The sequence below is a fragment of the Mycetomoellerius zeteki genome, unplaced genomic scaffold, assembly GCF_001594055.1.
Source record: "Mycetomoellerius zeteki isolate Tzet28-1 unplaced genomic scaffold, Tzet1.0 scaffold426, whole genome shotgun sequence".
Classification (NCBI taxonomy): domain Eukaryota; kingdom Metazoa; phylum Arthropoda; class Insecta; order Hymenoptera; family Formicidae; genus Mycetomoellerius; species Mycetomoellerius zeteki.
Window position 1 is genome coordinate 533,413 of NW_017257421.1, and position 13,147 is coordinate 546,559.

At 36.8% G+C, this 13,147-nt stretch overlaps 3 protein-coding genes across 5 annotated transcripts; 2 read left to right on the forward strand and 1 right to left on the reverse strand.

The window, feature by feature from the left end:
- Positions 1-219: 219 nt before the first annotated feature.
- Phf5a (PHD finger protein 5a) lies at positions 220-1,345 on the forward strand. The gene is made up of 3 exons (XM_018454103.1): positions 220-438; positions 515-705; positions 1,215-1,345. The coding sequence occupies exons 1-3, from the start codon at positions 387-389 to the stop codon at positions 1,302-1,304; spliced, it is 333 nt and encodes a 110-aa protein (XP_018309605.1). The 5' UTR covers positions 220-386; the 3' UTR covers positions 1,305-1,345.
- A 276-nt stretch (positions 1,346-1,621) lies between these two features.
- Hinfp (Histone H4 transcription factor) lies at positions 1,622-4,802 on the reverse strand. 3 transcript variants are annotated; one of them, XM_018454207.1, is made up of 6 exons: positions 4,763-4,802; positions 3,416-3,933; positions 2,807-3,143; positions 2,415-2,730; positions 2,054-2,351; positions 1,622-1,981 (listed from the first exon to the last, which is right to left on the reverse strand). In XM_018454207.1, exons 2-6 carry the CDS (start codon positions 3,899-3,901, stop codon positions 1,757-1,759), a joined length of 1,662 nt encoding a protein of 553 aa, XP_018309709.1. In that variant the 5' UTR covers positions 3,902-3,933; positions 4,763-4,802; the 3' UTR covers positions 1,622-1,756. The 3 variants fall into 3 exon arrangements, with proteins under 3 accessions (XP_018309709.1, XP_018309707.1, XP_018309708.1); XM_018454205.1 differs by lacking the exon at positions 4,763-4,802 and adding an exon at positions 4,497-4,551; XM_018454206.1 differs by lacking the exon at positions 4,763-4,802 and having other exon boundaries at positions 3,416-4,039.
- A 29-nt stretch (positions 4,803-4,831) lies between these two features.
- On the forward strand, positions 4,832-8,741 carry LOC108726557 (tRNA modification GTPase GTPBP3, mitochondrial). Its single transcript, XM_018454208.1, has 4 exons — positions 4,832-5,055; positions 6,397-6,570; positions 7,477-8,434; positions 8,501-8,741. The coding sequence occupies exons 1-4, from the start codon at positions 4,851-4,853 to the stop codon at positions 8,739-8,741; spliced, it is 1,578 nt and encodes a 525-aa protein (XP_018309710.1). The 5' UTR covers positions 4,832-4,850.
- The last annotated feature ends 4,406 nt before the right edge of the window (positions 8,742-13,147 follow it).

The following is a 13,147-nucleotide window of genomic DNA, read 5'->3' on the forward strand; positions in this document are numbered from 1 at the left end:
CCATTGTCTGCTGAGATAGGACCATTCTTCTAGATCTAAAAGTATGATCCAATTAACGCGAAGGAAACTTCCAACAGTTCCAAAATAAACGTTCTGCTGAACGCAGCCAATATCGCCTTGCTGGTTGGTTGCTGCTCCGCTGCTTGCTGCGTCCAGTGTGAATTAAGCAAAAGAACGAATCTATTGCACAGATTGCACTGCGTGCAAGGTGCACTAAGGTTCAGAGAGTGCAGGAATAAAGAACAGATCTCTTGATGACAACAATCTTCAACAAACTGATAGAAAAAGTGACGGAGCTGAAATTGTTAAACAAGCATTTAGACGTCGGTGTAATCGTTTTATAAGTTCTCAGTCGTTTCAAGAGCGAATAACGGCATTCAGCAAACATGGCCAAGCATCATCCGGACTTAATCTTCTGTCGCAAGCAACCGGGAGTCGGTGAGTTGAGGTTAAGTCTAACCCCAGTCCGTCAAAACAAAACACTTTATTTTAACAATTATCCTTTTTTTCTTAGCTATCGGTCGACTGTGCGAAAAATGCGATGGCAAATGTGTCATTTGTGACTCCTACGTGAGACCGTGCACCTTGGTTAGAATATGCGACGAGTGCAATTATGGTTCTTATCAGGGACGTTGTGTGATATGCGGTGGTCCCGGCGTGTCGGACGCATATTATTGTAAAGAATGTACGATACAGGAAAAAGACGTAAGTATAGGTTTTTCTTAATTTATCGATTGATCAATCACATGCGTAAATGCAACTTTGCTCCGTAAAATATATAATGCAATTGATTAATCAATAAATTAAAGAAAATTTTTACTTCTAATTATCTCAGATTGGTCCACTCTTTTCAGTTGAACTCCTTATAGAAACCTAATATTGGTCAAATTGTTACCGAAAGATAATAATTGATTACTTATTTGAAGTACTGAACAACAACGCTGTTAATAATTAAAATAAATAATTATTGTCTTTCAGTATTGACCAGTATTAGATTTTTGTTAGCGATTTTTTACGAAATTTTCTAATTTTAAGAATTAGAAAAAGATAAACAAAAACTTAAATAGAGATTAAAGTTGATCTACAGAAACAGCTGTTTTCTTTGCAATATGGAATGCCGCAAGTTCAGCTGAAAAGAACATACTTTGTATATTTACAGGTTTTGTATTCAGTTTGTATATTCGCAAATTGAATATCCTAAATCGTGTTTTCAGAGAGACGGATGTCCCAAGATAGTCAACTTAGGAAGCTCAAAGACAGATCTCTTCTATGAGAGGAAGAAATATGGATTCAAAAGAAGATAATTACACTTTTTCTGTATACAATTTTTCCTAAAATAACATTACGAGAGTATCAGGTAATTTATTATTTTTATAAAAGTATCGTTACGGTGGTAACATAATTTTTTGTTTCGCAATATAATAATAGATAATTGTGGATATCTTAATTTTATATATTAAACTATGCTGTGTAAGCTTAAATATAGCAAAGACAAAATAAATATTCAATTTGTTATATACATACTTTATTGTTCTTTTGCTTTATAAATCATTTTTAAAAATATAATTCGTTAAAATAGTAAGTCAAAATAAATTTTTTCAAAGTGAAGATGCGAGGTAAATAAATTTTCATTGCACGTTGTATCAAACGGAACAATAAATGTAAGGTACAACGCCTATAATAAAAAAAATCGTAGAAAGAATAATGTAATAATATAAAAATATAAATGTCAAAGAATATCTTTCTAAAAAGGTACTCATGTCAAAATTAGCAGTGGTTTTTCCGATGCCGGTAGTTCTTTCGTTTCTTGTATCTCGACGATCTCCTGTTTTATAATATTCCCTTTTTCGTCTACGTCATCGATAGATATTAAAATATTAGATACAACAGGTATGAATTTGTCAGCGCCATTCTCTACAGTTTCCTCTTGTGAATCCTGTACAGCTTCTTTCATTTCTTCTTCCGTATTATCTTCAACAATCTGGAACAAATCATTATATGATTTCCAATAGAATAAAACTATTGAATAATGTTAAATTACCGTGGAACTCACTTTTACTGTTGTCAGCGAGGTAGTTTGATTGAACTCTATTTTATATTTTTTATCTGGTAAATCCGCCTCTTCGACGGGCAACATGTTTTCTTCATCTACAGCCTCGTATCGAACCATCTGTAGCCTGTAACACCCGTCTTCTTCCTGCGTATAATGGAAGCGTTTGTGTCCGCTAGGCAGTTGCAATCGATGGGCTTCTATAAGGTGCTTTGTCAACCTATAACTCTTTCGATATTTAATCGGACATTCGTGGCAACAGTACCATCGTACCACTAAACTATGTACTCGTTCTAAGTGCCTGTAATATATTTAACAATCATCAAATAAAGAATAAGTCATTAATGAGGAGCTTTATGATTACCTATCCAAGGTGTAAGCTCCCTTGCACGTGTAAAGGCATCCCTCAAAGTAGCAAGAAAAATTCGGTCCATTAGTATGGACAGTCATGTGAGAATCTAGATCCTGTTGCGACTTGGCAGCATGCGAACACAACTGACATGGAAACGTTCTGGTTGACATGTGACGGTACCTGACGTGTTTTGCCAAGCTCGACGGCGATTCACAGCTCATGTCACATAGAGTACATTTGTAATTGAATACATGAGATCTCATGTGATCGCGCAAGATTCCTTCGGTCGGATAAAACTTGTTGCAGTGCGAACAACGGAATCCCTGAGCTGTAAGTTTATGATGCATTTGAAGAAAAAAAAAAAACATGAAAGAGATGCCGAAACGTAATAATGAATTTATTACCTTCCAAGAGAATTTGTCGCTGGCAATGTATGCGAAATTTTGTCTTTGAGGCGAACGTGACACCGCAGTCCGGGCAGGCGATTATTTTCTCTTTGGTATGACATCTTACATGATCTCGTAATTTGTACAAGCTTGTATATTTGCCATTGCACCCGGTCCATTTGCAATCGACTCCATCTTTGACTCTGTTGCCACGCGGGCAATCAGTCATGTGTACAGTAACGTGATACAAGTACATTTGATAATTCGTGAACACTTTCAAGCACTCTTCCCATCTGCACAAATGTGGAGGTGGGGAATCTAAAATGTTCTTCCATTCTGCATCTCTATGACATTTCTGCACAAAAATCTTTAATCTTTAACATTTGTTCCACTGATGGCCAATGTGTGGAGCTTTCCAGAAATAGACACAGTAATCATTTCATCTTTGTCTGAACTGGAAATCGTAAAAATTTATACAATATTATTAGGCACCAAGATTTGCCTTGACTGAATACTACTCTTTTCACTCATTTGTGGTGAATATTTAATTTTTGTTTAAGATTGACAAACAACAAGGATGTAATGATTCGCTGTGTCTCTTGCTGGAAAATACTCATCGTTACTTACGGGTAGTTTGATTCTTGCGCGAACATTGGATCCAATACACTTCAATTTAGTATGATAGGCATGATAATTGACATGCCGTACTACTTCGTCGCCTACATTGGTGTTATATGGACAATCTTTCCACTGACACACATAGACCTCGTTGTCGTCTTTTATGCTTATCTGTATGTTAGGTATGTGACTCGAGACATGCCTCAAAAATTTGTCCAAATAATTGCTGCGAAACGTGCACTCCTTCCACTCGCAGACCAGATCCAGCACCTCGTCCTTCAGTTGCGTTCCCACTTTACGTTTCTTCCCGCCGCACTCTGAGACAGAGTCGAATTCCGAGTCCGTATTGTACCAATCATCGCACTCCAATTCGTCTGGCTTTTGTTTGAGAGTCTCCTCTTTGATATAGAAGCAATTCTTCTGGGATTCCACCCAGTTGCCGCATCTATCCAGTACTACTTCATTCGCCGTCAGTTTTGCCTCTAGATCCTCCATTGCGTAAGGACAACAAATCTAACGTCTTGTACCTGGAACGTCTTAAGTATTAGTCAAGGATACACCTACTTTATAAAACTTAGAGTAAATTTTATTCTAAGTGAATCTCACTCTTTAAGATTGAAAACTGAACCATTCCTTTTCAAGACTGGCTTAATTTTCATTCTTTTAATGAGATTCCAAAGAATTTAAAGTGTCTTTCAATAACGATTACTCTTGTAAACTTATACTTATACCCTGTGAAAACTACTCTTAAGTTTTAAAGTCCTGTTTGAAGTACAGAATGCAAGTAAATCTTTGTTTTACAGCGATTGATAGAGGAAGGTTCAATTTTTTTCCTCATAATTTAGAATCTCTAAATTTTTTTCGAATACCTAGAATCTGACTCTAAAGAGTGAAAATTGACCTAATCTTGAAAGAGTGGCTCAATTTTCAATCTTTAAAATGAGATTTCACTCTTCGTAAGATTCACTCTAAAAGTTTTGGAAAATACCAATCATAAAGATTATACAACTAAAATTTTTCGCTTTAGGTTTCCTTGTTTCTCATCTCTTTCCAATTCTAAAATTAGTACGAGACAATGAATAAGTTGAACCTCGGTTAAGAGTTAACCGTGAGTTGTGAAACTGGGCCCAAGTGATCCGTTGCTGTAATCCAGAGTCAAACGTGCAGTTGCAGCGTGACGTGAAATGGCGATCGCGACGATCGATGGACGAAAGGATTTTGCTGAATCAAAAAAGCAAAGGAGAGAAACTATTGATTCCTAATTACTTCCAAGACATCGACAATATCTGATCTCACCGATCTCACGTCTCTGCCGCGCGGAGCACAGCGTTCGTTTCCGCCTTCCAGCAGTCTCACCGTATCTCACCGTGCGATTCCACGATCGTCGTCTCTTCGCAGTGCACTGTCGTCCACTCGTCTCACTCGCTCGTCATCTCGTCGACACATGTCGACATTTCGTCTGGCGAGCAGTAAACTCGCTATGCGCCTGTTCTCGTCGACGATCCTTCGCGAGCGTTCTTATTCCCTCGTCCGTGGATCTTCTCGGAGCGCGCGGTTTGTCGTATCGCGCGGGACGTCGCGCTATCACGTTACCGCCAACTGTCTTGCGAGCGATCGCAAGGGCACGACCATATGTGCTCTGTCTTCCGGTTATTACACTTACACTTTGCCCGGCGAGAAAGAGGGAGGGTGGGTCTCTGGCACGCTGATTTTCGCAAATTTCCCAACAAATTTTCTGGCATTTTTCCGACAGGTTAAGACTCGCTGGCTCGAGCCGCGTGTCTTCTCCCCTCCCTCTGATTCGCATTGGTCTCATGCTCGTTTCTATCCAATGTAGATTTAACTTAACTTTTTTATCTTTTTCCAGTTCAAAAAATAGCACCCGTTTTTACCGATGTAATTTAATTTTCATCTAAAGAATTTTAGAAAAGATGAAGAAGTTAAATCGAGATTAAAGTTAATCTACATTGTAGAAATGAATGACAGTCAGTTCCTCAAAGGACTAGTTTTGATCAAGATTCGAATATAACTTAATTTATGTCCATTTCATCAATGTATAGATTAACTTTAATCTCGGTTAAACTTACTTTTCATCTTTTACAATTCTAAGAATTAGAAAAAGAGTAAATTAAACCGAAATTAATCTAATTGATAGAAATCTAACTATATAATTCGTCGATTTATGTCTATTTCTAACAATGTAGATTAACTTTAATCTTGTGGTTTAATTTATTCTTTATTTTTTTTTAATTCTCAGAACTAAAAACAGATGGAAAGTAAGTCTCAATCGCCCCTTTTATTAAATATTTTATGGAAAGTAAGTTAATCAAGATTAATGTTAATTTACATTAACTTTTATAGAATAGAAAACGGACATTAATCTTTTTTTCCGTATGTTAAACAGCGGAAATTTCGTAATTCTGTTTGCGTAAACAAAAAAAAATTAGTACTACTTGATATAAATTACTTGCAGAATAGAAACTAACAGTAATGTTATTTAATATTATTATTTCTCATTCAATAATATATATAAATGTAATAAAACACTGATGTTATAATCTCTAAATTCTTTGGAGTGAAATCTCTAAAGGGTGAAAATTGAGCCAGTCTTGAAAAAGAGTGAGATTCACCTTGAAAGTTTTAGAGTACATAATAATTATTGTAATGCTGAATAGGAAATTGTACTGTTAATATTATTGTTAGTTTGTGTCCTGCGGGACCGATTAAGTTAATAAAAGCTTAATCAAAGTCCCTCAATTTCAATCAAATGATTAATGCCACGTTTCTTCTTTTGTTTTTTTTTTTCGATCTTTGCATGCTTTATGAAACGGTACCATGCTAAAACCTTGCGATCTACGCTGTTAAAGTGAAAAATTGTTTTTGCAATTAAACTTTCTTCTTTTTTTCTTGATGTATAAATATGAAGTACATTATTATAAATTTACATTAAGTATCATAGATACAAGAATTAAACAAAAATGTTTGTTAAGGTCACGGAAAATGCGGCGTGGCAGTGGTGAGAATATCAGGAAGCCGGTCTCTAGACGCACTGAAAAAGATGACAAGCATATCCAAGTTGGAACCAAGAAGAGCCTTCCTGCGAAAAATACGCGATCCAGAAACAGGAGAGATCATCGACAATGGACTTTGCTTGTGGTTTCCCGGTGCGTGCAATTCTCGCACAATTCTCATCTTTTTAATCTTCCACCAGCAACTAGGATCTAAAGGCATTATCGATATTTTGATTTGAATTTTGATACATATATAAATTTAAATCAGTAAAAAATATAAATAAAATGCAATCCAACTTCTATTATACCAAAAAGTCATGTTAAAGTTGTGACAAGTGTACCAGATTTTTTCAGATTTTTATATAATCTGGAACAATAAAGAATTTGTTCTGTTTCTTCAAGACCTGATGGAAGAATTAAAATTCATGTTGTCAGCGAAGAGTTAACACGTTCGATATGACCCGCTCTTATTTTTTATTTATCAATTTAAATTATAAGTACTCAAAAGCATATTTTGCTTAGAAATTCGACATATAAATATTTTAAAGTCTCTAAAGAACTGACAAGGGATTTGTCCGGAACTGATTCGATTCTCTTTGAAATATACTGTTAACACAAAAATCTAAGAGATACGTATTTTTTTATGTCGATCCAATCTCACAATCAGATTTAAGGGGTGTAAACGATCCCTCAAAGCTAGCGCTTATATTGAATTTCTATCGATTGTGAGCGACACGGTGAGATGTACAAAAAAATTTTTATGGTTCTTTTTATATACTTTATAAATGTGTATTTAGATTTTTCAAATCTATAAAAAATCTAATATTTTGAAAATACCCTCTCATCTCCATTAAGTTTTGAGGGTTTGACTCTTTAAATCTCAAATTGGGTCGATATAAAAAAATACGTGATCTTAGAATTTTGTATTCAATAACATATTTCACGAAGAATTAAATAGTTTCCAGTTGTGATAGGTCTCTTGTGACGACGAAAGAAATGAGGAATCTTCTATCAGGAATCACTCAAAATCACTTGCCTGATTAGAACAACCGTTTGTAGGTCCACACTCGTTCACCGGCGAGGACTCCGTGGAGTTTCATGTACACGGCGGATCAGCGATCCTGACGAAGCTGATGCAAGCCCTCTCGAGACTGCAGGTGCATCCGGCGCTACCGGGTGAGTTCACCAGACGCGCCTTCTATAACAATAAGCTAGACCTGACGGAAGTGGAGGGCTTGGCCGACTTGATAGAGGCCGAGACCGAGTGTCAGAGGAAGCAGGCGCTGCTACAGGCCGATGGTATCCTGCGTAAGCTGTACAACAGCTGGCGGAAAGTACTTTCGGAGTCCGTGGCGAGTATCGAGGCGTACATAGACTTCGGTGAGGAGGAGAACATCGAGAATGACGTGGTACAGAATGCGCACCACGCTCTCAGACAGCTAATGCGGGAACTGGAGGAACACCTGGTCGACGGTAGGCGCGGCGAAATCCTACGCAACGGAGTGAGGACTGTCATCATCGGCGAACCCAACGTGGGCAAGAGCAGCCTGCTGAATCACCTGGTGCAACGAAATGCCGCCATCGTCACACCCATCGCCGGCACTACGAGGGACGTCATCGAGGTGACCGCGAACATCTCAGGCTATCCTGTGCTGATAGCGGATACCGCTGGTATCACAGAGGACATCGGGGATATCGTCGAAGCCGAGGGTATCCGTCGAGCGAGAAATCACGCGGAAAACGCTGATTTTGTGGTCGTTATGATGGACGCGTTAAAGTGCGCAACAAGTGGTATGACTTATAAAGACTATATACGCGAATATCTGTCGTTACTGGGAATACAGGAGCTACTGGCGAAAATCGGAAAAGAACGTTTTATCGTGATAGCGAATAAAAAAGATTTATTGAAGGAGGAAGAGAAACGACGCCTCGACGACGCTGAAGTTCTGATATCTTGCAGAACGGAGGACGGTTTCCAGGACTTGCTGCGATCGCTGACAGATCACTTCAGTAATATGTACGATAGAATAAACAATAATCGTTAATACTTGCATTCGTGATTATACGATAACATTTTGTTTAGATGCGGTAATCCGTCCGCGGAGTGCCCAACCATCAGTCAAGCAAGGCACAGAAATCACTTGGATCAGTGCCTGAGACATCTGCATAAATACTTCGAATTTTGCGCCAACAAGCAGCCCGACATGGCCATAGCGGCGGAGGAAATCCACAAAGCGATGCGGGAACTCGGAAGGATAACGGGACACGTTAGCACCGATGAAATATTAGACATTATATTCAAAAACTTTTGTATCGGCAAATAAAGTGCCATTACTTGTATATAAGAAACGTTTTTGTTTTTTACAAAATACTTTGCAATTTTTTTAAAATTTTACTGGTGTCAATCTACTGCAATATTTTATTCAAATCTAATATATATTTAATATTTCAGGTATTATGAGGAGTGTTATTTTTACCTACTTGACTTATATGACTTAAGTCTCTCAAGTTTTATCTTTACTGACATAATTATGATTAAGCATGATTAATTAGAACGCATTATGGCGGCGTGAAATAAATGGAAAGGGGGCCTTCATAAGCATCGTATGTTTATTAACAATGTTACACGCACAATCATACATAGAACAACCTTTTGCCTGATTATAAGATATCGATACCCTACGCGTTATACACTGATAGGGCTCCGTTAGTGGTTTCAAGTCGTTATCTGTATGCCATGTCCGTGTTATGTGGGCTAATTGCATCTCGTTATTATGACGTTTATCATAATAACTCCGCTCGCTCTCGCAAAAAAAGATCATTCAACTTGGCGAAATAACGAAAGTAAAACAACTCGAGTGAGGGAAAGAAAATAAAAAACAAAAGGAAATAAGTCGTATACAAAAATTCGCTTTCTATGACTCGAACGATTCCTTTACATGCCTTACAAATTTGTGATATTTAGAATAGAGAAAAGCGTGTTTCTCTATTTAAAAAAAAAAAAGAGAAAAAAAAGAGATTCGAGTTGTATTATATGATCGACCATTAAATGGCATTATTATAAAGTTCGTTATGCAACTGTTAATGAAATTTTTCGCTTTCTAATCATGCTTATCGCGTTAATTTCATCTTTACAATGACAGCGTCCAAATTTTAACAAATATATCTTTTTCATATTATTTGCACGGTGATTCCTCGTCTCTGCTGATTAAAGATTGAATTTTCACGATTCGTTGCGAGTCACCCGTGAAATTTTATGCGCGCAGCGAGAGATCACCAACGAATATGCTATTAATATAGTATGATCAGTCCATATAAAGAAATCGAATGGCTTATAAATATATATAAAGATTTGGCGGATTCATCACGCGACTCATCACACTGCGCAGGATTCGTCGCTTATTTCTCCTATTTCTCTGGTGTCCCCTTTTTTTTATATTATATAAATCCGATGTGTAGAATCCTCAGAGAGTAGATTGCTCGTTTGTACAATTGCATACAATAGTTTGAGATCTATCCGAAAGCAAACTGACTCGCGCTGCACGTCCGAGACGCATTTATTACGAAGATCGTTTTCATTTTCTATCTATACATGTTCTATTTTCTTCCACCCAATTTTTTTTTATATATAAAGCCTTAAATTGTTGCGCGAGATCGTCCGACCCCGCAAAAGAAACAAAACTTTGCTACGCATCAGTTCTCTTTTTCCGTGGAACCGAATCAATCACGCGCAACTGTCTCTGTAATCCTTAAATGCTACTAAAATTGAAATTTCGTCCAATTCTCACGAAAAATCATAGTAGAATTTAAAGATTAATGCGAACCTAGTGAACCGTAATTGAGTACATCCACCTCTCTTTCTCTCTCTCTCTCTCTCTCTCTCTCTCTCTCAGTAAATCAGAACGTTATTCATTAAATATAAAGATATATAACATTCTTTTATATTTCAAATGTAATAATTGAATATGAGTTTTTATAGAGTATATAAGCTAAATCCTGACTAAAAAAATTGATAAATATAATTAGATGTAAAATTGAGACAAAAATCAATTATATTACAAATATTTATATTTAGGCAATATTTCTCGTTTAAAAGGTACACATCTGTGCGCAGGATCGGATACGGATGAACGCAAGCGGTTCACAAGGTTCTTCGTACCGTGGCAAATACGAACGAGAAAAGAGAAGCGAAAGAAAGTCTGTCGATGACCGAGTCGAAGACTGGTCGATTCCTTCTCTCGCCCCTAAATGATCCACGACTCTTCCCCGCATCGGGATAGACGTCCACATTCGTCTATTTCACTCCTAGTTCTTTCTTCATCCAACACGTCCCTTGTATGATGGATACGAGAAAAGAAAAGCGACAGGACAGCTCTATCATGGCCTTCAAGCCGAAATTAAAAAAAAAATTAAAAGCAACATGATTTAAAACTTTATATGAAAAGATACGAAAGAATGTAGAACAACGAAAGATGAAAATGATCTCGAGGATAAGTCACGAAGGTATTATAAAAACGTAACACAGTTTCAAAATGCAACACAAGTCAAATATTTTAATATATTATGGTTTTGACTGATCACATTATATTCACAGATAAATTTGTTCGTGACTCATGAAATATGTATTGGTCCACGGAGACGATCTTTCTATTCCTAAAATGATCCTAAAGACCTGCTTTGTCTAATTCCATTTCCTTTCTTCTTAATCTTTTTCCTGTTGTCTTTCCTTTATTAAATAAATTAATGATTAATTTTCTTTAAGGCTTTCTCACATATAATTTTTAATAATCACTAAAGTTATTCACATATCGGTCTAAAGACACTTGTTAATCATTAAAGTATTTTTATAAAAGACAAACGGCCAGTTAGTGTAAGAGGAGAGTACGATATGATGAATTTAAATAAATTGGAATAGAAAAAAATTCAATTATCTAGAAAAATGGAAACTGATGAAACGGGTTTTTCGGATCACTCTTGGAATAGAGAGATGATATTCTTGGACCAACCGGGAATGAGAGAAAGAATGGAAGCCTTTAATTTGGTCCATGAAAGGCCTTTTACTTATTCGCTTTTCTCTTTTCGTATCCTCGCTCATTAAAGGCGCTAAGTTTGACGATAATTAGATTATCGCGAGCGTCACCCAGCAATTCATTAAACGACGACAAAACAGCACTGTTGAAATGATACAGTTAATTTCAATAGCATGCTAATTTGAAAACATTAAAAATTTCGGTTCAATTTCGCGAGATCGTTCTGAAAGATTCCATGGAGACGTTCATCATTCCGATCGTTTTCATTCATTGCAAACTCCGACGAAATGAAGTATCGTCAACATTTCTCGCACTTGTTTCTCTTTATAATATTATAGCGCACCAATTTACGCTGCATAAAAGTGGAATGTGCGCGTCAAGATTAATTCCATGCAAAACTTATCAGTTTTATGAATATATAACATAATTTTCTCTAAATCATTTTAGAGAGAACCGATTGTACCTAATAAAAACACATGTATCTTAACACACTTTAATATTCGCGTTGTAAAGTCGCTCATAAATTTCGGAAAGGTCTGTCTACTTCTCATTCAAGAAAGTGCAGTCCTTAGAGAAATCTGAACGAACGATCGCAAGTTATTATGCGGAAAATTATATCGGAAGAATTAAAAAAAAAAAATTACAAAGGTGTATCAATTGAAGAATTTAACGTCGGGGACAATTAAGTCGCGTCGTTCGGTTTCTCGAAATGGAATTGGCTTCGACTCGCGGAAATCTCGAAGATAAATCGGTAACATCTTGGAACCGAAACGACGATGGTACGTCGCCGTTCTTGCGAAATACAGGAATAGAGCATGGCTGCACTTTCGGTTCCGAGGCACCGGAATTAGCGGCCGATGGCACGGATCATCTTTTCCGTACGGAAAGCAAGGGAGACGAGAAACCGCATGTTTCGTCGTCTCGCTCTAGCGAATGTATGTCTATACGCACATACACATTCTATACTTTGCATGTAAGTAATGCCTATTTTCCAAAGATATACGTTATGTGAAACATACACTCTTATCACTGAATCACGCGGGCGATTCCTACCCTCGTGTCCGCTCGCTCGGACCGGTTTTCTCCCCATTCTTTCACTTTTGCCTCCTTATCGCTCGATTCACGCGTTTCTATGATTTCTTAACCAAGCAAATTAATCATGGACATTTTCAGCAAGAATACAGTGTAACTCAGTGAATCAATGGCTACGTTCAGCGGAGAAAACAGCTTTGCAGCTGTTGTAAAATTCTTCAATATCATTGATCTATACGTTCAGATTCATAAGGAACCAAAGTCAAGAACCAACTGTATTGAAGAATTTTACAACAGTTGCAAAATTGCTTTCTCTGTTGAACGCAGCCATTACATCCTTGTTTGTCAACGTTAAACAAGAATGTGTGTTGCATGGAAAAAAAAACAGTTTTAAAGTAGCTAAAAAATTAGCTACAATACAAATCTGAAAATAATTTTGTTTAGATCATCAACATAATTATGTAGAATATTAAAACGTAGCTAGAATGTTAAAACTTTTTGCACCTACCATCGATGTTTAATAAGTATTTTACGTAATTATTTTGATGGTCCAACAAAATTATTTCAAATCTACAAATTCAAATCAGCTAGCTAAATTTTTTTATATTTCAGCAAAATCGTTCATGTATCCTTGCTCTCTGGAAGACGCCTCATCCCTCCCATTTCCA